Here is a 24,612-nt window from a genome sequence, read left to right as displayed (position 1 = left end):
TTTTTTTTTTCCCCCCCATCATATGGTTTTATGCAGTTATGTTCAGGGTGATGCAAATTAAACTCTGGATGTGTAACCATTTTACTAATTTTTACTCACCATCTGTCTGGTCATGAAATATTTGCTAGAATTTAACTTACGAAAGGCCTTAGTCTTTTCAGGAATTCACTGCAGTGTCTCTTCCCTTTTGTGGGCAAAGGAGGAGGAGACAGACTTCATGCATTGATTTTTTTTATTAGAAGGATATGTTGGCTCCGTTTCTCCTTCTATCCTGTCTATGTTTTGTCCCTTATGTAAGGGGATATAGTTTTTCTGGTGGAGGCTGCCATCAAGCATGTGGTAAAATGGTGGAAGCTGCCACTAGCTAAAGCTCTAAGTGACTATCATTAACCATTTTTCTGATCTAGAAATAATTACTGGCATTGAATCTTTGGGTCTTTTCACCAAATTTGAAGAACTTTGACTTCACGCATTTTTCTTTCCATTTTTATAGTTCAATAAAACCCGTAAAATACTCCACATTGTCACCGGCAGCATCAGATGTAGTGTTAAAAATTTACCATGTTGCTAACATTTCTCTTTGCTAGTAAACTGAGAGCAGTACCTTATTTTCCTCAGGCAATTAGATAGTTTCTCTGCATGTGCTTATTCTCTTCTTCATTTTAAAGTTATTTTTCATAAGGGAACTTGGTCAAAGATAAAATCTAGAAAGAAAGTTTTACAAACCTATTGTAAAATGTGTCATAGCAATAGTTGCACATTTAAATTGTCACTGGAAATGCTGTTTCTTCTGTGGAATAAAAACTAGATTCAAGTTGGTGAGAAGAAAATGCTTTGTTTCTGATTAGCTTCCTGAAAGGTGACAGTGGACTTCAGGTCATCTTTTAAGATATTAACAAATATCACTTCCTGGATATGTGTTATTTCTAAACTTTTAAAAACTTTCTTAAAACTTAATGATTTCTTGTTAAAATCAAGGGGGAAATTGTAAAGGAAACCTATGTATTTTTACTATAACTTAGTATAATGTCACTATTTTCTTCTAGAATCAGAAAGCGATATCCGAGAGATTAACCTGAAAACTTCAGAACTTACCAAATGTGAATGGTGTAGTGTCCGAAAACTACCAGTAGTTTTCCTACAAACAGTACCATCAACCTGTAGTAGCCTGAGAGACCAACTGAAAATGAGTAAAGATAATGTCTGGTACGAATGTAAAGGAGACAGTAAGTAAAACAATTTTAGTCTACTATTTCACTTTAAATTGTGTTCTAATGTTTTGGATCATGACTGACTGACTGCACTGAAGAATAAAACTGGCATCACTGGCTGGGGCAGGCGTAGTGCTTTTCCAGACACAGTCACCTTCCCAGACTGATGAGGAGTACAGTTCAGAACAGCTTTGCAAAACTGTAGTCTTCTGTTTGTCCAGACACATGCTAGTTACACCATCTAGTCAGTTTAGTATAACTTTTTTCACTAACATTTGTACTGAATGAAAGCAAGTTGGTTTGTTTAGCTTTTCTATACCTATACCGGCCTTTACATTTATATGACAACTTTTGGTATACTTACTTCTGCTTTTTGTGCTGTTCTGCTTACAGGCCTTAGTTTCAGTAGCAACTGTTAGGTGCATTGGTTTGTTTTTTTTTTTTCTCTTACGCTTGTAATGATGTGATATAGACAAGTATCTGCTTGGAAAACAGTATCTTAAAATTAAGTTTAATTTCAACATAGTTTTTCTCAAGGGTCTAGCATCTTAATATGCACACTATTTTTTAAATTAGCATAGAGTCCTCTTCCCCTTAAATAGGCTTTTCTTCAGGTTAAATTTTGTGGTTATACTTGTACTCAGCTTCATAGATACATGATGCATTCAAATGGGGAAGAATGCTTTAAACGATCTCGGAATTGTGTGCTTCCAACATATAATACTGTTAAAATAACCTCATCCACCTCCTATAAAAAGTATGAGCTGTAAGGAGTACTATAATTACAAAAGTAATTGGAGACTGTGTGGGGGAGCTAGAGACAATCCTGGGAGTAGGCATTAGAGCTCAGGTGTAAACATGAGTGTTCACACGTGAAAAAAGGAAAAGCTTCCTGAGTTGTCCAGGTAAAAAATCCTTCCCTTTCCATGTGTCTCAGCCTTTCTTCCACCAGCTTTTCCCTCTGAGGCTGTGGCTCTGAGCTAGTTTTACACCCAACTGCTTTATAGTACTTGATACTTATGAGGACTTACTGATAACACAGTTGTTATTTGCTTTGTGAGCAATGAATTTACTTTAAGCCTGAATCCATAGCTGTGTAAGCAATTGCATGTAGATGCCTAGTTCCCAAAACAGGAACACCCAAAACCCAGTTAGACACTAAATTCTGTGTGCGGTGAATTGGGAAATATGGTGCTGAAGAATTATTTTTCACAGCAGTCAGTGTGCCGAGTTAAGAAGTAACAAAAAGGAAATGGTTATGCACGTGTCTGAAACTCTTCTCTTACAGAAAAAATAGGTAGCTCTGAGTTAGTCAGCTACATGAGACTGGGATTTGCAGCCTGAATCCTACTCCTGTGTCTGACTGCCTAAATAATTCCTCTTGGTGCAACTTACTGCTTTTTTATTTTTCAGATGATGTGAGCGTGTGGTATTTATATAATAGCTGATTGATCCGACTCACATTCTCCAACTTTTGGTAAAGGTGTAGGCTGACCTGTTGAAGCCAAGCCACTGTACCAAAAGAAATGCAAGATTTATTAGGGCTAACAAGAGTAAGCATGAGAGAGCGCCTGACGGTATTCTGTTCACGGAATGTTCACTGGGGGCAGAGAGGTTTTGGTTTGTTTATGTTGCAGGACCTGAAAGCAGGGCTTTGCTTTTCTAGGCGGTGAAATCCCTTTACCTGTGTAAGGAGATGAAGATTTTGATTACTGTGACATTTTAAATTCCTTTCCTTCTTCAGATGCATGCTTTTCAGAAATGAAAACTGGTTCCCAGTGAATAGGAGATCATTAAGAGATTTCTGTTCCTATGGTAACAGAAATCTGATCAGAGAAAAATAACTGTTTCTTTTCTGAAATTGCCATTACAGGTTTTTGTACTTACATACCTAACAACACATGCCTAGAATCAGTAAGAGTAGATTTGTTAGAACTTTGTGCTTCTAATATGTGGTGTACAGTTTGTATCCACTTTTTAAACAAGCATCATGCTTATTTTCCCATTGAAGTCTGGAAACAGTCATCTCAAAAATGTACCTTCCCCCCCCCACCCAGTATTCTATTCAGCTTAGTTTCTAAGCAGTGGTTTAAGTTTTGCATCCTACTTGTTAGCTACCCCAAGTTATACTATTTTTTTTCAACCTGTTGCTGTTTCTGAGAATCTCTGTTGTCTAAAAGAGCTGACATGTAAATGTCGGTGCTGTATATCCATGTAAAAGTGATTCTTACCGACTGTTTTAGCTAAAAGGCTGGGGACCTCTGGGCTTATGTGCTGTAATGACTTTAATATGTAAAATTTTCAAAAAGCAATAATGTTTTATGGTGTAACCTTCTAGGATCAGGACAGACCATGAATCTACCTGAGTCGTGGGGTCTCATACACTTTTTCTTTAATTTAGTATATGTTGTCTTAGTTCTCTCTTTTTTTTCCTTTCCCTTTTGCAATCACATCTATTTGAAAGTAGGAGAAAGTCAGGCTGAAATCTTTTAAAATAAAATAGATGTTGAAGGGGTTTAGTAGATGAAGGCCATTTTTATAATAAACATTGAAACCACAAAAGCCTATCTGCATTCTTAATACAGTTCTTTTCTGATAAATTTCCACAGATGAATGTATCTTCATTGATTTTTGGGAGAGCTGCTCTAGACTTCTTAGTGTTGATTTGGGAGAGATCAGGTCATGGTGTTGCCGTATATAGAGAGGAAATTATGCCGAATACATAATTTCTGGAATTGTATTGAAACAATAGGATAGGAACTGTAATAAGAAAAAGAAAGTCTTGATTAGAGAGAGTCTTACTGTCATTAAGCAGAGAAACTGTTATTTCAAAATATGTTTTGGCTTTGCATTCAGAGTCTTTTAAAAATTTATCAGGTGTAATAATTAGCATTTCTAGATTAAGGCAGAAGTTGAATGTACTCTTTTTACAAATGTAGGTAGAAGGTTTTGGTAGTTAATCCTTCAGTCTGTCTGCCTACGTGTGTATTACTGCTTGTATGTATTGTCAGCAGTGTGTACACGCGTTGGCCCGCAATTCTTTGAAATCTGTTTATAATTGTGACATATTTTATTTTGTTTTTAAATGAATAATTTTCTCTCTGCTTTTTCGTAGGTCAAGAAGAACAGTACATCATTTTGATTTTTGAAACTGGTCTTGATCCTCATGCAAACTCAATATTTGAAAAAATTATTACTGACATTGGTATTAGAAATAATATTTCTGACTTCTTTGTGAAAATATCCTTTGAAGAAGCCAATGGCAGGCTTGTTGCATTTACTAAGTGCTTGGAAGACAATTCCAAAGGAAGCCCATCTCACAGAGAAAACAAAATAAAAAATGTAATTATGCTTTTGTTTTAGAACAAAGTCATTATATTATTTGGGTTACAAATGCACTAAAGATAGTGTGCTAGTCACTAGACCAAAAAAATCTCCCAACAACTTCTGCTGGCTTTTATATGAGGATTCCCAGGCTGGTCCATGGTGGGTTATGAGACTGTGGGAAATAGTCTGTGCATACGCAGTACTTCTTAGTGTGTTTAGTTTGATTGTAAGGTTGTACAATAGTCCACAAGTAATGTTGTCATTTTTTTTAAGGGACAAAAAAATTTTATTGTAATTAGACAACATAATTGTTTCCAAATTAATCTGCTGGTAAAATTATAATATTTCAAACAAGAAATTAAGTTGCAGTGTTGTAGTTAAACTTAATTAATGCTTTCTTTAAACAAAACTACCTCTTAAAGCATTTTAAAGTTTTGTGGCTCTGCAAGAAATGAGTACAAACCTAAGTGTAATAAATGAATTAGGAAAGGAAAAAAACCAAACTTGAAGTCCTTCTCAAAAGCAATGGATATTACACCGCTGGATTTCATAAAGCTTTATTACCTTTTTGGTAAATTTGAGCACAGTATGCCAATTAATGTTGACTTTATTCTTTTAAGGTTGCTTCTGAGTCCAAAATGCAGCAGCGAAATAAACAGTTACCCTATTTTGATGACGATGAAGAAATTGGAGAACCACATACAGTATTTATTGGTCCTATAGAAAAGTAAGATATTTATCTTTGCCTTGTAACAATTCTCTGAGTTTTTTGGGCATTTCATATTTATTATTGAATGTATTTTTCTTTTCAGGTTGATAGTTTATCCACCTCCTCCAGCTAAAGGTGGTATTTCTGTGACCAATGAAGACCTCCATTGTCTAAATGAAGGAGAATTTTTGAATGATGTTATTATTGATTTTTATTTAAAGTAAGTTCTATTTCAAATCAGTTTTGAGTCATCTTTTACTTTGAAACTTGAAAAGTTCTGACATTAAAAATTCATAGGTCAGTTGATAACACTTGGTTTCCAACTATGTATAGCTCTAATTTTAGAGGTCGTTTTGTATTTTTGCAGGAAATGTTGGTTCCTCTCCTATCCTGCTTGACAGTGACATAAAAATACAAGAGCAGCAGAACAACTTGTTGATTGAGCAGAGCACTTAATACCTTGAAATATTGACATAGATATTGCATTAATGAGTTCCTGTGGTTAGTTAGCTCTAATAATCTTATAGCTATTTTGTGAAAGGCTGCAACAATTTGGTGGGGAGGTAGCACTGTTGGCAGTCCCTTTTACTCTGGTGATGAATACTTTGAGTTAACACCTCCATGAATTTTTCATATTTTTTTTAACTAATTAGGTATTTGGTACTTGAAAAACTGAAAAAAGAAGATGCTGACAGAATACATGTGTTCAGTTCATTCTTCTATAAACGCCTTAATCAAAGAGAAAGAAGAAATATTCATGAAACTTCAAACCTTTCGTAAGTCTGTTGATAAGTCAGTTTTACTACGAGCTAAGTACAGTGAAGACTACAAGAACAGATGCCTTACAGAGATAAAATCCTTACAGGCAATATTATGATACCAGCAGAACTCTAGGAAGCATCCAGACCTGTACCAATTATAGAATATGCCTTGAAAATCTTAAGCTGTCAAGGTGAAAATATCTGGAAAAGTAGTCTTCCAATGAAAATAAGCCACCCTACAAATCATGTGTTGGTTTCTTCTTGCAGAATACAACAAAAACGACATGGGCGAGTAAAAACATGGACACGGCATGTGGACATTTTTGAGAAAGATTTCATTTTTGTTCCCCTTAATGAAGCGTAAGTAAACATACCTTTTTATCGCATTTGGTAAAGGCTTAAGCGTCATAATTCTAAAATTGAAAGTTATATTATAGTGTGATTGAAGTTCAGAATTTAAGAGAATAAACATCTTTTTCCAGGTGATAAAAACAAAATAGCGATGTAAAACCTTGAAGTGCACTGTTGTAGTATAAGAAGTATCAGGCAATATAAAGACTGATCAAAATTGAATTTTTCTGAATACTTTTTCTAGGTTTTACCTGGCTCTCTGGAGTTCTTTCTTTTAAGCTGTTGTCATTGATAACTTTGGGATTTACCTTTTTTAGTCCTTACTTTTTCTTTTAATGAGATCTCTTTGGTATAGATGAGATCATCCTTTAGTTACAATAAACCTATGTTGGAAGAAAATGCAATTGAAAATCTCTACTGCCCTGTATTGGGACCTTTATTCTTTTTCTTTATATCCTTTTGTCCTGATATTTTTCTTGGGTCAGGAAGCAGACTGTTAACATTCTAATGGTTGTTAAGGACTTCTAATGATGCTTGCTTTCCTTAAGATCAGAACAAGTTGTCATGAATAAATTTCTACATTTCACAAAAAGAATCTAAGCAGTCCTTAAGCTAAAATTTTTAGGAAAGTTGGACTACTGCATTTTAAAAATATACAATGAAAGCATAAATAAAGGACAGAGAGATGGGAGATTTGTAACTGATGTACCATAGCCATACCTAACTGATCTTTTGAAAATTCAAAGAATAGGGTTTGGAGTTTTTTTTAATTTAAAGCTCTTCAAATAAATTTATCTTGATACCCTGCCATTGTGCAGTGGGAGGAGAATTTCTGAATCTTCTCTTTTCCTACCTCCTCCGCACCTGAATTCTGAGGCTAGCTGTAGAGGAGGCAGTTACGAAGTAACTGACCATAGATCTGTCTTTGTTATGTAGTCATAAGTAAATCCCTGAGAAAGCTGTTCACAAGCACTGACTTTAGATTTTAAGATGCTATGATGTCTGTACAGCCATGGGAAGACAGCCAGTTCTTAGGTGAGGAAAATGACTCAGGCATAAGGTATTTCTCCTGTCCACTGCAGGCTTCATCCTTGCCATCCCTCTCCCCCAAAGCTTTAAGTACCAGAACTTTGAAGTGTCTGTCACTTGAATGTTAGTTGCCTTAAGGCTTGTTACATAGTTTACTTCCCACCATCCTCTCTTCTGTCATTCACACATCCGCATGGGTTACGCATAGGAGAAATGAGACTGATTGTGCTGCAAATACCAGGTAGTGTGACTTAGGAGTCACCTGAAAATGAAAAGAAATAGTTCTGTCGTTTTACAAGAATTAGTTATATTGCTACTAACTTAGCACATAGTAGTTTTCACTGTCTTGTTCATTTACTGTTAAGCAACGTCTACCTTAGCAAGTAGTGCAGCGCAGTAGGAGTGAATTTGCAGAACAAAACAGTTTGTACTGAAGGCAATGATGTTCACACCATGTGTGGGTTGGGGATTTTGCTTTGGACTAGTTTGGTCTCATGGGCTCATCCAGTAGTGATTAGAGCATGAAAAGTGTACTCTTGTTGTGCGTCTTTCATCTGCAAATGATACTGTTCACACTTTTTGGAACTGTCCTTCACTGAACTGAAACTCGGTAAGTGGTGGTAGTAGGACATTTGTTTGCAAAAGTGGTTTCCTGATATGTACTGTAAGAACGTTGCAGAGCAGGGGAAAAAAAAAGTATCCAGGGAGATAAGAAAGTGGCGGTTTGATGGGGGGGGAGCAGATTTGGTTTTTATTGTTGTTTTTTACCTGCCTTCTGACAAAGAAAGCGTAAGTTAGATCTTCCATATTTCTTTTTTTTAATTTATTGTTGTTAGCTGCTAGTACTTTTCTTGATGCGCCTTGCTATTCTGTCTCCCCTCAAACATGTCACTTCCCTCATCCCCCAAAACCCAACACTCAGTTTTGAGGAATAAAAAGCTAAACTTTTTTGGGGGACATGCTAGCATATTTAGGAAAGAATCAGTGACTCGACAATGAAATACTCCCATTATGATGAGTAATTGGTATCGCAAGACAGAGAGGAGGTTGGGTAGCTACCTGGGGAAGAACACAAAAAGCAGCAAGTATGAAGGCTTCTAGGCCTCTGTCCTAGTAGCAGAGCTGTCACTTGCTAAGTGTCTCCTCCTTGCTTATGTTGCCATGACACAGAAGAATAGCAGGTTTTACCAGGTTACTATATATTTGACTGCTCCTTTCCATATATTCTTGTGTTTCAAAATAGGTCAAGAGCAGAGAACTGGAGTTGTCTTAACTTACTTTTTTCAGTCAAAAAATGTTTTGAGGTTTTGCTGGTTACTTATTGCAAGTATCTCTCTTACTTTGATACGTAGCTCTTGTCTTTATGTTGAACTGACATGTATATCCTGTTTTATTTTTCATTAGCTTCACTACAGTACCACCTCAAGTGTTTCTTAGCTTCTCTGATCTAGAACCAGAAATTTTTATTTTTAGAACTAAACATACTGCTGACAAAAGAGGCAATAATAGCAGTGCTGATTTTTGTTTCTTAATGGCAAAATACTATCCTGAAGGATTTCTGATCTGGTTAGCAAGTACAGTAAGTTACAGCCTCAGGTAGCATTCTGTAGCTGTGTATGTAATGTGTTATGAAATATATAGCCCCTGGACTTTGTTAACAGGACTGTGGAAACTTGCTTTTGTGCCAAATAGAACATTTTTATATATTTATGGTGCTGATTTGTGTATTAGTGGGCTTCTTGATCTGCAGTGAGTCTTTCGGATATGCAAGTCTTATGATGAAGGCTGCGGGCTGGGACCTAATATCTGTACGAAGTTGCAGCTTTTTCAGAAACGCCCTTGTGTGACTTCTTTTGTGTTATATAATTTCCCAAATTTCCCATGCTCCTGTACCTCACTTGCAAAATGAGGACTGTCATGCTTTGTGTTGACAAGAATGGAGATGTTTAGATGCTGTATGTTCAATAGAACATAACTTCCAACTACTTGGTGTTTACCTGTCTAGGTTTTTTCTTTTTTTAATCAGCGCATTGCCTCATAACTTGACAGGATTCGTGAAAATGCTAGGAGCACAGAGAATCAGTGCTGAGGAGGGAAAGCCAGTTAATGCCTGTGGTGTATAGAGAGCAAAGTACGTGCCATTCTGTGTGTTTTTTGGAGAATCTGGTTTTCAAAATTTTTTCAATGTGCCTTTGTCTGGACGTCTATATGTGCAACCTAATATAGTGTAGTAAGGCTTTCATCACCTGCTTCTCTTCCATCAGTTTATTCCTTGTCTTCATAGCTAATGATCATAGAACTCACATACAGCCTTGAGTTGTCTAGCCTCTCCCAGTGTTTGCAACTTGACTGCAGGTATTTTTCAGGAATTTGCCACCTGGTTTGATACTGGTAATTAGTCCTTGTAAACAGAACTTTCTCTATGTGATACAATAGCGGATCAAAGGTATGGAAGAGTTTCTTTGGTTGCAATGAAAGATCTGCCTTCATTACTATTTAGAAAAGGTCTCAAACCTTAATCTGTGGCGAAATTAATCTGGTTGAGAACCAATCTCAGGAGTTTCTTTTGCTTCTTTGTGTCTTGAATTAAATAGTATGTGAAACAAGTTATTCCAGGATTTGAGAAAACTTGAGAGCTTCTCTTGCGTTATGGGAATGCTGCTAATGGTTGCTCCTGGTAACGCTTCTCCTGTGCTGCCTAGAATGATGCTTGCCTTTTTTTCCCTTTTTTTTTTTTTTTTTTTTTTTTTAGGACACAGCTATTTATTCTGGCATCTGGTTTAATAGTACATTCTAGAAATGACTGCTTTGGAGTTGCTGGACTTGAGTATCTACTTCCAGAAAGTCTTTCCAGACTCTCCCATAACCACTAGTTTAGGGAATGTGGGCTCATCAACTAGCAAGTTGTCAAACTGCAGTAACTGGAGGTGGGCAGGATGAACCTAGGGGAGAATTAACTTCAGAACAATACGGCCGATTTAACCATGATGCATCAGCATCTTTTGGCAGTACAGTCCTTTTTGTTCAAGTCTCCAATGGAAATAGGTTGTTCTTTTAAAAGTTACAAGCTATTTTCTTTTTAGATCCAGGTTAATTTGCTAGTCTATTTACATAATTGGTACATAAAGCCTATATTAATAGAGCACACACAAATTCCAGGGTTTGGCAATACTTAATATATTCATTTACTAGGTGCAGTGAATCATTCAAGACAAAATGCCTCCCTACTTCACATGCTGCTTTCAAAGGCCACTTACTTGAACTGCCATTGAGTTTTAATGGAATTTAGGCTTCATAATCATCTAATTATTGTTTTAATGTCAGAGATGCGTTTTTAGCTACTGCTTTTTCTTTTTTCTAAAACACATTGTAATTTGGCTTCACCTACATAGCTAGGTTCTGTTTTGTTATTTGCTGTAGAGAATCAGAGAACTTTTAGGAAATTTCTAAATCAGGTCAGTTGATATCTACTTTGCAATGCCTCAATCCCTAAATTTGCTGCTGCTCTATTTCTGATTGAGTGGCAAGTCAGTGAAGTCTGAAGAGGCAAGGAGATAAGCAGAAAACTGGGACAAAACTTACTTACAAAGTATTGGGGATATAACTATTTTTGATCCTGAAAGGGTTAGAATGTCAGTTCTGTGAAGGCTGAGGAGGACAACAGTCTTGATGATGGCATTACAAACACTCTTTTCTCCCCTTTTTTAATTCACTGTTCATAAGATTTCTTTACAAATGTGAAGTGTCATATATAATTGGAAGATCTCATAGGCGGAAGAATATGGGCAATTCAGCTATACTGTTAGATCTGACTACTTGTGTTGATAGTGCTGAACTACTAGAAAACTTTATCAGTCATAAAACATGAACTCTACAATCTCTAATTCATGCAGTGATAAAGAAAATGTTAAAGAAATAAGCTTTAATTCAGAGAAGGAAAAGAATGTATAAAGTATGAGCAAATGGAAATAAATGTTTAGACAGCACCTGTTTTCAACTAACTGCATCATAGTAATGAATTTGTTGATGACTGCTTGCATGGAGTGATCTTTCCTTTAGAGAAGACTGTGAAGGCTTGAGTAAAACCTGCTCAGAAAAGTGAACAGCTATTACAATCTATCTTTGATAACTATGGGGGACAGGGTTTGATTTTTTTTGTGTGTGCACGCATGTGCGCTCAGCGTTTTGTTTGGTTTTTTACGAACTTAAGGTTTAACCGTGAGCATTAATTGCTAATTTTTAATGTATTTTCTTCCTTTGCAGTGCCCACTGGTTTTTGGCTGTCATCTGTTTTCCTGGTTTAGAAAAACCCAAATATGAACCAAATCCCCACTATCATGAAAATGCTGCAACACAGATAAAATCTTCCTCTTCAGATGGAGAGAGCAACGCACCATCTCCTTTGCCAAATGAGTTAGATGCACAAAACTCGCCTTCCAAGTCTGCAGCAAAGAAGACGTTGACCAAAAAGTATAATACAGCTTTAATTGACCCAAACACTGAAACAGAGGACAGTGAGTCTTCATGTTGTAGAAGAAGTCCTTGTAAGGGAAAAAGTGCTTTCAAAAAACTAAATCAAATAGACAGTGATGTGGAAGAACCTAACACTGTGGAATCAGCATGCCATAAACTTGACCATAGGACTCCGGATGAAAATGGTATACAGGGTGAATTCACAACTGCTAGCCAATCTATGGGTACGTAATTGTAAAAATATCCATATTTTAATGAAAAAAGCAGAGAGTTCACATCTTACTGCTTTTGCAATCGTGTAAACTTCATACTTTGAAAGTTTAGTATGTGGCTGAAGTTTGAGTGCTTGCAATATAAGTAATTTATAGCCATTGTGTATAAAATGTTTTTGTGGCTGTTGTTATAACTCTCATAGCATAAGGCTAGAGATAAAACACTGTTTTCCTAAATCAGATTAATTTTTCAGTTGTGTGACCTTTTTTCACACAAAATAATTTTGTAGATATCACTTTGCATCACTTAAGACTGTAACTGTTAAGGAATGAATAGTAGTTGACCATGGATCCTCATAATGTATGTGCATGGAGGAGCTGAATTAAGATTGTGTGAGCAACTTTAATTCCAGTGTCTTCTAGCATTTGAGGTTTTGCTTCAACACCATTAAGTTCTTTAATGTCTTGATAGAAGTTATGTAAAAAGACTGAGAAGAAAATAATAATAAAAAAAATTCTCTTGCATGACCTCTGTGTTACATTTAGAGAGGCTTTCTCCATGCATTGCTGCTGTGGAAGCTGATTTCAGTGATCTGGAACAGTGTTTGTACCAAAGTGAACAAAAGAACTGACATACTTTTAAAGGCAGATGAAGGAATTATGAAAAGATTGTTTTCTCTGTTCACTGCAAGGTTTGGATCCCCTTGAGGCATAGATTATAAAACATCTGGTCATGTAAAAACTTTTACTTTAGTCACTGATAGTATTCCTACTGACTTAATTTACACAGTAAGTAATTGCATAGCTTATAGTACAAGATCTGAAAAGTTTATCAATCATATGGTCCAATCTGTATACTGCAGGCCATTACAACTTTAATATCTTTGTGGGTATAAACACTCTCCTACTTTCCAATCTATTCATTTGTGATAACATTGTCACTTCTCCTAGAAGGTCTTGGGGCAGGGGGTTGGGGGTATGTGTAGATCTGCTCGCGTTTGAATTGATTTTTCATTTTATGTGTGATTGTTACTGTTTATGATATTGCTGCTGTATGATATGGTCTCATGTCTTGGATGCTGCTACTGTTACTTGTCTGTAATTAGATGGAACGTATTTTATGACATATATTTTTGCTAGGATTATATTTCTTTTTTTTAATGGCTGCATTGTATTGGTGGCTGATGGTCGTTCTGTTGCTGACTAAAACACTCAGACTTGCTCAGCTATTGCAGGTGATGAACCCTTTCATTAATGCAGACATTCTTATGGGTCACAGTCCTGGTTTAAGGGTGAGATTCAATTTGAGATTGACACTAAGCATATGTTTAGGCAGCTAAGTTTAGATGCGCTATGTATCTAAACTTCCATTGCAACCAGATGGAAGACGGGGGTGTAGGCCTTGGGTTTTCTGCCCAGCCTTCAGCTGTCGGCCCAGAAAGGTGTGGCTTTTGACTCTAGACTCTGCCAAATCCATACGTATGTCCTGGATATCCTAGGATATCTCAAAAGACAGCAGGTGCCTATTTGATAGTATAGTCAATGAAACCAAGAAACTTCCCCTTCTTACCATAAAGCAGACGTAGAGTAGCTGTTCAGTTGAGTAGCTCTCTGCTCTGGTAATGGTCTCCACTTAACATTGTGAGACCCTAGATGCCTACTATACATGGGAGCCTAAACTTACATGTCTTGATCTCAAACTAAATCCTGGTGTTGGACTTGTAAATCAGTAGGAGTTGATACTTCAATAACTTCGAAGAAATCGTCCAAAATATATATTTTTTATTGCTTAACTAATCCCCTTTTTATTGCTCAGTTCTTGTATGAGATGTGATTCTTCTTGATACCAATTTTTATTTTTTAGGAATCCATCAGCAATAAGTCATATTACTGTATGGCCTACTTCTTGCGTTAAGGTCTTTTCAAAGATACTGAGTAAGACTAATTCCCAAGTTTGTCCCTGTGGAACTCCACTGGTAACCTCTTTCCAAAGTGTTACTTCAACTTCTCTGTTGAAGTATTCTCAAATGCAGGTCTTCTCCATTTTTGCCATTAGCTAGTTCATTGCCCTATTTACTGTTCTTATAGAAATCCTGGTTTTCTTTAATAGTAATATGTCCTCCAGTGACACCAAAACCAACACCAATTTTTGTGATTCTTTAGATATATTATATAGCCCTTTTCTAGGAAGAGTTTTCATATGAAGATTTCAGGTTTTCCTGGCATGAGTTATTAATTTTTCACTTATTTCCACAGTTTATTATTTTTCCTCTCAAAATCTGTTCTGAAGTCTTGCATGGTAGTATAGGAAGACTAGTGAGCCTGTAGCTGTCTGCATCTGCTTCTTTCACAGATATAACTATAACATTTATTATTCTTTATTTCTTCTGATGCTATTTCCCACATGACTAAATGGGGGGGGGGGGGCGGGTAGGGAGTGAATTTACAGATACTCTTTTTATGTAGCAAACAGTGAAGTTTCACAAGCATTTCTAAGCTGCTGATCCTGCATTCTACCATCCCTAGCAGCGTGTTCCCAGGTTGCCTTTTTCCTTTTACCAGCAGTCTTCATATAACTGCACAGCAAATCTGGTCAAGGAACTGATTAAAGTTTAAAAAACATAAGCTCGTGACTGATTTTCTCAGTCTGGTCCACTGTGTGTGGATGTATTTGGTGTCATGGGAGGAACCAGCTAGGGACGGGAATAAGCAGTTATGTTAGGGACCAAATGAGACTGCCCCTTTTGGTAGCAGTACCAATTTGTACTGTTGTAAAGGCTTCGTGGAACTACAGGGTAATTTCATGGTGGGTTTTAGTCTAGGTCTTTAGAATTTTATTAGGTGTTTCACAGAATAAGGAATAGCTTCTGCTGTGTTACTTAGAAGAAACTTTTCACTTTTGTTCATATGGATGAATAAAATATTATGTCACCTGTATCACATTATTGTGAGCAATCCTGAGCAAATCTGAGGTATTTAAAATTAGTTTGGTCTTCAAGGATGATGTAATATTTGATGTTTAAATATACTACTATCTGTGCTTGATACAGATGGATTGCACAAAATCAGGCTAAACTATAGTGAAGACTCAGCTGATGGCAGTAAACTAAATGAAGATGAGCTTATAGATTTTTCTGAAGACCAAGATAACCAGGTAAAGAATTTAGCAATTTTATTTGGGAAATGCAAACTGTTGTGTTGGATTTTGAGTGGGCAGCTTAAAAGCTGTATACACATTATAAATGTGCATTGCCTAAAGCTACTTATCTTTACAAGTGTCAAATCCAAAGCACTGGTTACCTGCAAAAATTTGCAAATTAGCTGACAGGAGAGGACTGTACATTCATTCATTAAACTGTTTAACAGGAAACTGCTGTACTGATCCTGCATTTAATTTTGTGAGTCTTTTGCATAGTGACAATATTACACAATGATTTTAGTGGAAACTCTGAAAGTCAAACACGTTTCTGTCTTTCATCTCCCCCACCCCCATGTTTATCTACCAGACCCAAGAACAAATTACTCTTCTTTCAGCTGCATTTCATGGACATAAGCAAACACATTTATAAGTAGGTGCTACTCTGCTGTTTTGTTTCATTGGTGCTTCTCCTAATCAAATTTAAACAACATGGATTTATAATCAAGTAGTGCTCTTGTTCAAATTGGAGGACGTTTAGATTTTTAGAGCTGTGGAAAGACTGATCATGAAAATGTCCTTTACTGACTCACTACTGGGTATGAGGGCATTATTCCATAGCCCTGTTGCTTCTACAGCCTAAGTTCAATGTGAGCAAGCTAGGAGTTACACAGTTATTCTTCCTAACTGGCCTTCCTGTTCATGTTCCAGGTGTATGACTCCAAGTCGTCCAAAATAAAGAGTCGGAGGCTATCAAATATACAGTCTAGGAATTACCTATTTTTCACCTTTGAGTCCAGAACAAACAATTATTTTCCAAAGTCTGCAGCTATTTGTAATGGCTTCCAAATAGTATGTATATGTGTGCACACGTATAGAAGCTCCAGTTTATGTTGAAACCTAACTATGCTTTTCATACAGACTCAACCCACCTCTTCTGTCATGCCACTTGCCCAAACATTCTGTGATTCTCGCCTGATGGTACTGCCTTTCTCTCTATTTTGTAGCAGTTAGAGTTCCCTGAAGATGGAGAATGAGTAGTAGAGTGTTTCCAATCTGAAGTACATGGCATGAAGGCAGGGAAGAAAGCACATGGCCAGCTGTGTTCCTTGAGAGGAGGAAAAGATGCCGAGTTCCCTGGTTATAGTGTAGCTTAGAACTTAACTCAGGCTGAAGCTGTTGCTGATACCTTCTAGAATGCACAAAGCAAGTACAGAAATGGTAAACCATGACAGGCTGAGCGCACCTTCACATCTGCCAAAAATGGAGTTGAGGCTGCAACAGAAACAAGTGTATTAGGAACTAGGCAGTAGTTTCTAATATGATAGCATCTTCATGGCATAGCATGAGGATTACAGTCAGAGGATCCTGCGTGTTAGTGAAGTGTACATGATTCTCCCCAAAAATTTCACAGCTCATGCTGATATGGGGCTTCCCATTTTTGGAAAGCATCTCTTTCCCTATAACGCAATGGTCTGTGGTAGTAGTAGTGAACTCAGTAGAAGGGTAAGAAACCATGGATCATTGGGTTACTTTTAGATACAAGAACTTAGTGGTTTTGTCCATAAAACTTCCATATCCTTCATAGCAATCAATATTGAAATCAAAAGGTCAAAGGATATTCCCAGGTTTGTGGCATGGGTTCCCAGGTTTTGCAACCTGTGATATATAATATCATGGTGGTTTAATTTCCCTTGCCCTAAGAACCAAGTTTGGTGCATTCTGGAGCAAAGATCAAATTTTACTTCTGAGTTCATTGCAGATTTTGTCTCATTTCATCTAGAAGATAACATACATTAAACCGCCAAGCAAGTTTCTAGTAATCATTAGCAAAGGAAAGTACTGATAATTTGGATTATAACCGAATAATGGAGATGCACCTCTTTCAAGCCAGCAGTGCTTTGAAAATGTCAGTTGCAGCTTTTTTGCAGTTTCAGCGGTCGTTAAATAAATAGCACCATTCATTCTGTCATTCCAGCATGGATTTTAGAAACCGTGTGACTAAAAGTTGGTAATGCAAACTTTACAAACAGTGAATGGTTTCAGATTAAAGCTACCACTTCTTTATTAAACTTGTGTTATTGGTCTTGAATAAAAATGGTAAGTATAGCAATAATTTCTTTTGCATCTGTTTGAAAAACAATACTAGCTTTTAAACACTTGTAAACACGTTGCTTCTGTAGGAAGACAGTAGTGATGATGGTGGCCTTCTAGATGATAACTGTAATTCAGAAATGGGACAATGGCACCTGAAGCCTACTATCTGCAAACAGTAAGTATTAAAACAGTTAAAATGGAGATTTCATAAAAGTTTATGAAATTTAAAAGACAGTAATTGTGGGAAATAATCATACATCAGTCTTCAAACACTTTAATCAGCATGATATTAGTGTTTGAGAGAGAATTTTATACTTTGTAGTATCATCATCTTCGGTGAGCAGAAAATGTAATGAATGAAACTATTACTTTGTGGGTTTCTGTTAAGCCCGTGTGCTGCTTCAGGCAATTGAAGACTGTTTCTTCAAATAAGGCTGTTCTTTCATATCTTGCATTTAAGATTCATACAAAAAGAACGTGCAGAAGCATGTTTAAATGTATCCTTCTATATTAAAAAAAAAAGTCTTTTAAATAATTAAATTAATACTAAAGAAAACCTTTGTCACCTCTCAAATTAGTACAGGAAAATGGGAATAATCTTAAACTGCCCCATTTCTTATCTAAATGTGTTCTAGCTGTTTCTCTTTATTGTCTCTTTCTGTTCTTAGTATTACTCTTTTTTTCTCTAATAAGAAAGTTCCGCAATACAAAGTTCAGTTACCTTTTTTTCCTTACTTTTTCACCTGTTTTGGATTTTAAAACTCTTAAAATTTATTTTTCATGTTTGAAACCCAGAAATTATTTATTAATAATCGTTGATTGTAGTTGCTTGCATTTTTGGTGTGACAGAAATGCATGATTCTAAGTCTAGAAATATTGTTACTAGTATTGCTGTCTTCACAATGTTGTTTGTATTTTTTCACAACTTATTTATCCATTTTTATATTTCCTTCTTTGTGAATATAATGGTTACTAGAAAAGTAAAGGCTTTCACAATACATTCTTACGGTGCAGGATAAAATTATATATTTACACATGATATGGAATGTGTATGAATTGTTCTTAATATATTTTCATGAGGGGGTAAAAATCCATCAATACATTTTCATGAAGAGATAAAAATCCATCTGTGTTTTGAGCTTTAAGCATATTTAAGAGCTTCTGATTATAGCTTGGCTAAATTTGTCCCGTTCTGATGATGGATTATCTGTACATAATACTTTCCACCAGACATGATTTTAATCCAAACATGAAATTTCATAAGATCTTTGACACTTAAGTATTAAAAGTCATTAAGGGCACTTAAATACTTTACTATTAGCATATTTTTAAATTACTTCTATATGGAAAAGAAAATTGCCTTGAAAAGGCTTTCACTTCTCCCCCCTCCTGCCAAAGAACTGGATTGTGCCTTTTTAAAGAGCATTGCTTATATAAATGATAACTTTCTTTTATCAGAAATTAAAACAAGTACAAGTAAAAGCAAACATCATTCAAGTGATTATATGCTTATGCCTAAAAACTGCATACGTGTGAAATAATTTATAAATGCAAACAAACCTATACATAAATGCATGCAGATGTTTTGTTTGAATTTACTAGTTTGTAGTTTCTATAAAGGACGCCTGGTCTGAATGCATGTGTGTTATCGTTAGAAAAGAGAAATCAGAGCTTTGTGGAAAATAATTGGCAACCTATTTATCCCTCAAAATACATCTTGCATCTAATGCTGAGATTCTGAACTCTGGGATGAGTTCGCTTTGCTGTATAAATCAGCTGTTGCATATAAGGCGGCCGATATGATTGTTATGTTTACAGCTCCTGCAAAGGTGGTAGCCTCTAGATCGAGTGATAGGATGTGAGCATCTGTAGTGTGTAAGAGAGTGTTCAAGCAGACTTGGTTCTCTAGAAAATGTTTGGGTTTGGATACGTTATTTTTCTGAAGTCTACGAAATAGAGTACGTGTGTGTTTTGTGGGTAACTATTAGGTAGATGTCAGATTCATTGGCTGGGATCACTTCTAGAACCTGCATACCTAGTGTCGTCTTAGGTGCTGCGGACTGTCCCATCTGTCCTCCAGCTGCTACTCCAGCAGGGTGTTTATGGGTTCGGTGCCTTACTTTATAGTCTCCTGCCAGTGTCCCAGATACCTTGTGCATCTAAAAGAGCCCGAGACACCTGGGGGGGGTTAGGGAACTAGATTTTACCTATAGCAAATGCTTTCCGTCTGACAGTGCTATATTTTCTAAGTGCATTCTGAAGTTCTCTGTACTTAGTGGATGGTTAAATCTAAACATAACTTTGTGTTTAGCTCTCCCAGTTAGGGGATTATAGCAGCGCTGGCAAAACTTTATACTATTGATCTAGTTTTGTTCAAGGTCAGCCCACAAATTATTTCATAGCTAGCTAGCTGTGTAACATTGTGTTTTCCAAACTGCTGTCAATATTGTGTACTTAAAAATTGTGTTCTCTCTTAGGCCCTGCATTTTGCTTATGGACTCCCTGAGAGGCCCTTCCCGGTCAAATGTTGTGAAGACACTACGGGAGTAAGTTTCCGATCTGGGTTTTGGGGTTGGGCTTTTTGGCAAAATTTTGCAAGAAAAAGAAAAGTTGTAATTTGCATGGTCTTTTATCATAGATATTTAGAGGTGGAATGGGAAGTCAGGAAAGGCAACAAAAGAAGCTTTTCCAAAGATGTCATGAAAGGTTCCAACCCAAAAGTGCCACAACAGAACAACTTCAGTGATTGTGGAGTGTACATACTGCAGTACGTGGAGAGCTTTTTTGAGGTACGTATATCCGCGTGTGTAACTGGTTCTTTGGGTCTCCTGCAGCAATCGAATATGAGCTATTAAAATTATTACAACAATAAAAGGCTCTCTAGTGTAGCTCTTGTACCTATTTATTAGATTACACATGATAAACTAATTTATACATTAACATAAATGCATAATTCTTTTTGGAAAATAAACTAATTATAATTATTAGTTGCACATACGTATCAAAAATGGGTGCTTCATTTGTTGTTTGTGGGCTGTTCAGTCACATCTTCTTCTTCTTTATGGATTTATTTAAAGTATCTTCTTTTTAATAATAAGGCTTAAAATCATGACGTGTATTTTTTAAAAACCAGGACTCGTTTGGCAGGGTAGGTAGCGTCATAAGGAGCATACCTGTCAATAGCACAGCAAGTCGTTTTTCAGCCCTCCCTCAAGGCCGTGCCTGCTCAGCGAGGGGCAGCTCTGACCTGCCGAGTGCGCGGCCCCCGGTTTCCCCCGGGCGGGTTGGGGGGCCGCGGGGCTGCCGGGGCCGCGGGGCTGCCGGGGCCGCGGGGCCGCCGCCGCCAGGGGCCGCCGCGGTGCCGCCTGCCGCGCTGCCGGGGCGCGGAGGGCGGGCGGCCTTGGGGCGGGGCCCCGCCTGCAGGCACGGCCCCGCCCGCCGTCCCCGAAGCCCCTACCGGGGGGGCCGGGGTTGGGGGACGACGACGACGACGACGGGACCGACTTCGCGGCAAAAGAACTCGCAAAGCAAGAAGGAAGCTCCGAGGCAGCAGAATACGCGCACAACTGGCTGCTGACCCGTGTCCCTTCTTTTCTTCCCCAGACTGAACAACAACAAAAAAAAGCCCTAGTTAAGGATGTGCTCAGATTAATTTGAAATATCTTTCTGTTTTTGGTAACCACGCTAATAATGTTCTTATTCCTTTGTCTGGCGTGTGTCATAATTGAAACAATGGAAAACCTATTCAGGTTTTGCCCATGGTTTTTGCATCTTTAGTGTTGTTCTTCTGACATCTACTTACTGCTGGTGTTAAGTAGCTTCATTGGCAAAGTCAGCTCAACGCAGGGGTTTGGGTTTTGCCGTATTATCTAGTTGATGTTCTGTTGGGGTGTGGAGTAATGTCAGTAGTGCAGCATTAGGCGTTGACATGTTCCTGTGCAGAACGTGACTAGTTTTTTCCTAAGTAGCCTTGCTAGTGTTAGCTCAGCAGATGAATGTAATTCACTTTTAAATAACCCTGTTAATGATGTAAACTAGAATACACAGAGGGAGAAGTCTGAGAGAAAACACTGTTCCACAAACTGTTGTTTGGTTAGGGTGAGATTGTTGTACAGTGTCACAGAAAGGGCGTAGATAATGTCTCACAATAATCATTCTCTTAATTCTTTGGATGAATGACCTCTAGCAAGAAAACAGAGTATAAAAAGTATAAAAGTATAAAAAGGGCTGGTGGTAGCCAGGGGCTTTTCACAGGCCCTGTTTTTTAGGGTGAAATGTAAAACTGACTTCCCTAGTTGGTTGTGGTCCTGAAGGTATTCATAGGACTAGGAGTGTTTAGCAACAGATCCCTAATCAGCTCTAGATGTGCTATATCATTTTTTTTTAATTAGAACAATTTTACACATTTATGCAGTCAAGTGCTTTGTCTAAAAGATGTAGCAAACTGAGTAGATTATTTGGGCACTCTTACAACCAGAACGGTGATCTGGATGAATGTTACTCTGTAACATACTGAAGCTTGATTTGATTTTAACTTAATTGCACATGTACAAAACAACACAAATCGTAGAAATTTTGTTTCATGCTGATGGAATGAGGTGGGGAAGAATGTACTTTTCCCCACTACAGTTCTCTCCAGTCTTTTAGGTAATAACTTCTTACTGTAATATCCAAATGACCTTTCTTTTCAGAATCCCATTCTGAGTTTTGAGCTACCAATGAACTTAACAGACTGGTTTCCACGCCCAAGAATGAAAACCAAAAGAGAAGAAATACGAAAAATAATCCTGAAGCTGCAGGAACAGCAGAACAAGGAAAAGAAGGGACAAAAGGACCCAAGTTCAATGGAAAGATCTTTGCAGGAAAAAACAGAACAACTTATCAACAGCAGCTCAGACTGAATGTTGTATCTGTTGCATGTTAGCTCCACAATCAAAACTGAAATATACATTTTTGTCTGCCCAGACTAAAGATTTGGCGTGTTCTCTGCTCAAAGTTACTTGGGAATGTTTAATGCCTGTATAAATGTGTGTCATAAAATGATTTAATTCCCACAAAGATGTGTATTAAGTAAGCAAGTCTGTACATATGTTAATGAGGCCAACTTTTTCAGCATTTGTAATTACTTTTTTTCCACTTGTTAGGGAGCTTTTGTTATGTATTTCTGTTAATAGAACTTAAATAGCAACTTCTAAACATAAAGCAAATAAAGAAAATATTTATAGGATAAAATGGTTAACTTTTTCTTTTTCAGTAAAGTTGTAATGTTACAGGCTTAAGTAACACATAGGGAATGATTTGGTAGTGAGGTAATTAATTCATATTTTGACCCTATTTAGTTGCCCTTTACAAGATTATTCTGCTTGCGCTACAAACAATAATATGGGTAAGTGTCTCAATGTACCATGGCCTCAGAGAGGGTGATTCCCATCCTCCCAGTATCTAAGTGTAGGCAGTGTAATAGTTAATAGGACTGCTTCAGATTTGGGGTTTTAAAAGATACGCATCGCAATTAAAATTCCACCCTTGCTTTAGTGGGACGGGCTAGGGAAAGGGGGAGAATGCTCTTTGACCAGAGATTACTATTCAAACAGTATTATAAAAGTGGTTTCAATGAAGTGATCTTGAGTGATACTATTAAATCATATTTTGTGGATCCCAATTGTTGTACAGGTGTATTTTGAGACTTTCTTCATTATAAAATTGTATTTTGGTAAGTGTACTTGGAATAGCAGATTGCCCACATTACATTTTCTATGTTACAATTCTGAATGTTACATTCATATGTGCTTTATCTAAGTAATGAACATTTAAAAAGAAAAAAGTGTATGATTACTATTTTTTGTAATATCCACGCAAAAAACCAAAATACCAGTGTTCATTGCTTGCTTGTTTGTTCTTGGCTTTAGGTAGCATCAGACTAATGTTGGGATTTGTTTGGATATTTCCAGTGTATTTTGATTTTACAACAATCTAAAACGCCATCGTTGCTTAAACTGCAAACGTAGCCTTTTATCCTTGGTATAGAAAGGCTTTGGTATCCAAATGAGGAAAGTAAGAGATGGTTCGTGCGAGGATATGTATATCTAGCCTTCTGCTAATATAGATGTCTTTGAAAGGAACCAGAAACTGTCTCTGCCCAGGAAGTAAGCTGTCGCGGGAAGAGAAGGACCTTTTAGCCCTCCTGGCAGATAATATTTTCTCTCCCGATTTTACTACTGGGAATGTCATTTGTCATTCCCTTCTCCCAAAGAGAAGCAGCAGAGAATTCGTTAGCTGAGCTCTGCATCCCCCGAGATCAGTTTTTATACGCAAGACCAAGTCTAACCCAGTACTTGAGGTTCTCCATGAGTTTTTGTTCTCACTAAACCCCGAAAACATGGCTGCTAATGACGTTGCTGCCGGGGCATTTCTGCCCAGATGGCTCTCTCTGTGAAACCCTGGGTTTAGAAGGGGCTTCGCTCACCAAGGCAGAGCGATTGCACATCCAGCAATACAACCGTGGGCTGCTAATCTTTTGCACAGATAACTCGTGGGATTTAGGGGAGTTGTTCATTCCCTCATCTCTTTCTTCTTGCATCGACCCTGGGCCCCATGGAGAATATGTAAGCACCACCTACAGCTGTTATGTTAGAGATGACTCCTACACAGGTTTCTTGTGGAAAGAATGTGGGGGCAATCTTCTGGACTACAAATTAAATACGTAACGTGCGCACCTCCGAGTTGTTTCCTCCATCAAATTGATCCGGTATTCTTGCCATTGTTGGGGAAAATCTGTGATAAAATAGTTTCAGGTTGTTTCCCTGCAGGGTCTTGTATGTCTGGCTGTAGCGCAACTGACGGACTGGAATAGTAGCTTATACAAATGCAAGTAAATCAGTGATGGCTTGTAGAGAAGGGAGGAAAAGAATTTATTGGAAATACAGAGATGAGACAATTGCAAATAGAATGTATTCTTTCCCAGTTTAGTCTTTCCCAATGGTATGTTCTAATTACATGGAATATATCCAAATTTGATCAATATAATAGTTTTCCTTTTTCTAACATTTGTGATGCAGGTTCATAATTTGATGCTGTAGAACTGTTCGGTTCTCTTGCTAGGAATGGCCTGGTGCTTCCTCCTTTTCCTTCCTCTTTCCTCTCCTCCCCTTCTTCCTCCCTCCCCTTTTTCAAAGCTGTGAAGAAAGTGTTTGATTTATTATCATTCAATGTTAAAGGTCTCGAGATCTTCAGTCATATACAGCAAGCTAATATACATGTTAAATATAGGAAACTTATTTTTTTAATAAAATGTGATGTTAATAGA

General features: G+C 37.3%; 1 protein-coding gene across 3 annotated transcripts in view; it reads left to right on the top strand.

Moving 5' to 3' along the window:
• The window catches only part of SENP6 (SUMO specific peptidase 6), an 84,678-nt gene extending 60,066 nt beyond the window's left edge, over window positions 1-24,612 (top strand). For all 3 annotated transcript variants that reach the window (XM_087776296.1, XM_087776295.1, XM_087776294.1), the window contains 12 exons: window positions 1,047-1,226; window positions 4,327-4,553; window positions 5,159-5,265; window positions 5,351-5,467; window positions 5,901-6,023; window positions 6,276-6,368; window positions 11,652-12,085; window positions 15,124-15,227; window positions 17,393-17,481; window positions 19,784-19,852; window positions 19,945-20,095; window positions 21,998-24,612. In XM_087776296.1, the coding sequence (XP_087632422.1) occupies window positions 1,047-1,226; window positions 4,327-4,553; window positions 5,159-5,265; window positions 5,351-5,467; window positions 5,901-6,023; window positions 6,276-6,368; window positions 11,652-12,085; window positions 15,124-15,227; window positions 17,393-17,481; window positions 19,784-19,852; window positions 19,945-20,095; window positions 21,998-22,207 (1,904 nt within the window). In that variant the 3' untranslated portion in view covers window positions 22,208-24,612. The remainder of the gene's footprint in view (window positions 1-1,046; window positions 1,227-4,326; window positions 4,554-5,158; window positions 5,266-5,350; window positions 5,468-5,900; window positions 6,024-6,275; window positions 6,369-11,651; window positions 12,086-15,123; window positions 15,228-17,392; window positions 17,482-19,783; window positions 19,853-19,944; window positions 20,096-21,997) is intronic.

The sequence above is a fragment of the Nipponia nippon genome, unplaced genomic scaffold (genome assembly GCF_047370975.1).
Source record: "Nipponia nippon isolate SJK-2023a ecotype South Korea unplaced genomic scaffold, ASM4737097v1 scaffold_4, whole genome shotgun sequence".
Classification (NCBI taxonomy): Eukaryota; Metazoa; Chordata; class Aves; order Pelecaniformes; family Threskiornithidae; genus Nipponia; species Nipponia nippon.
The sequence above is the reverse complement of the archived record's forward strand: the minus strand, read 5'-3'. Positions and strand labels throughout refer to the sequence as shown.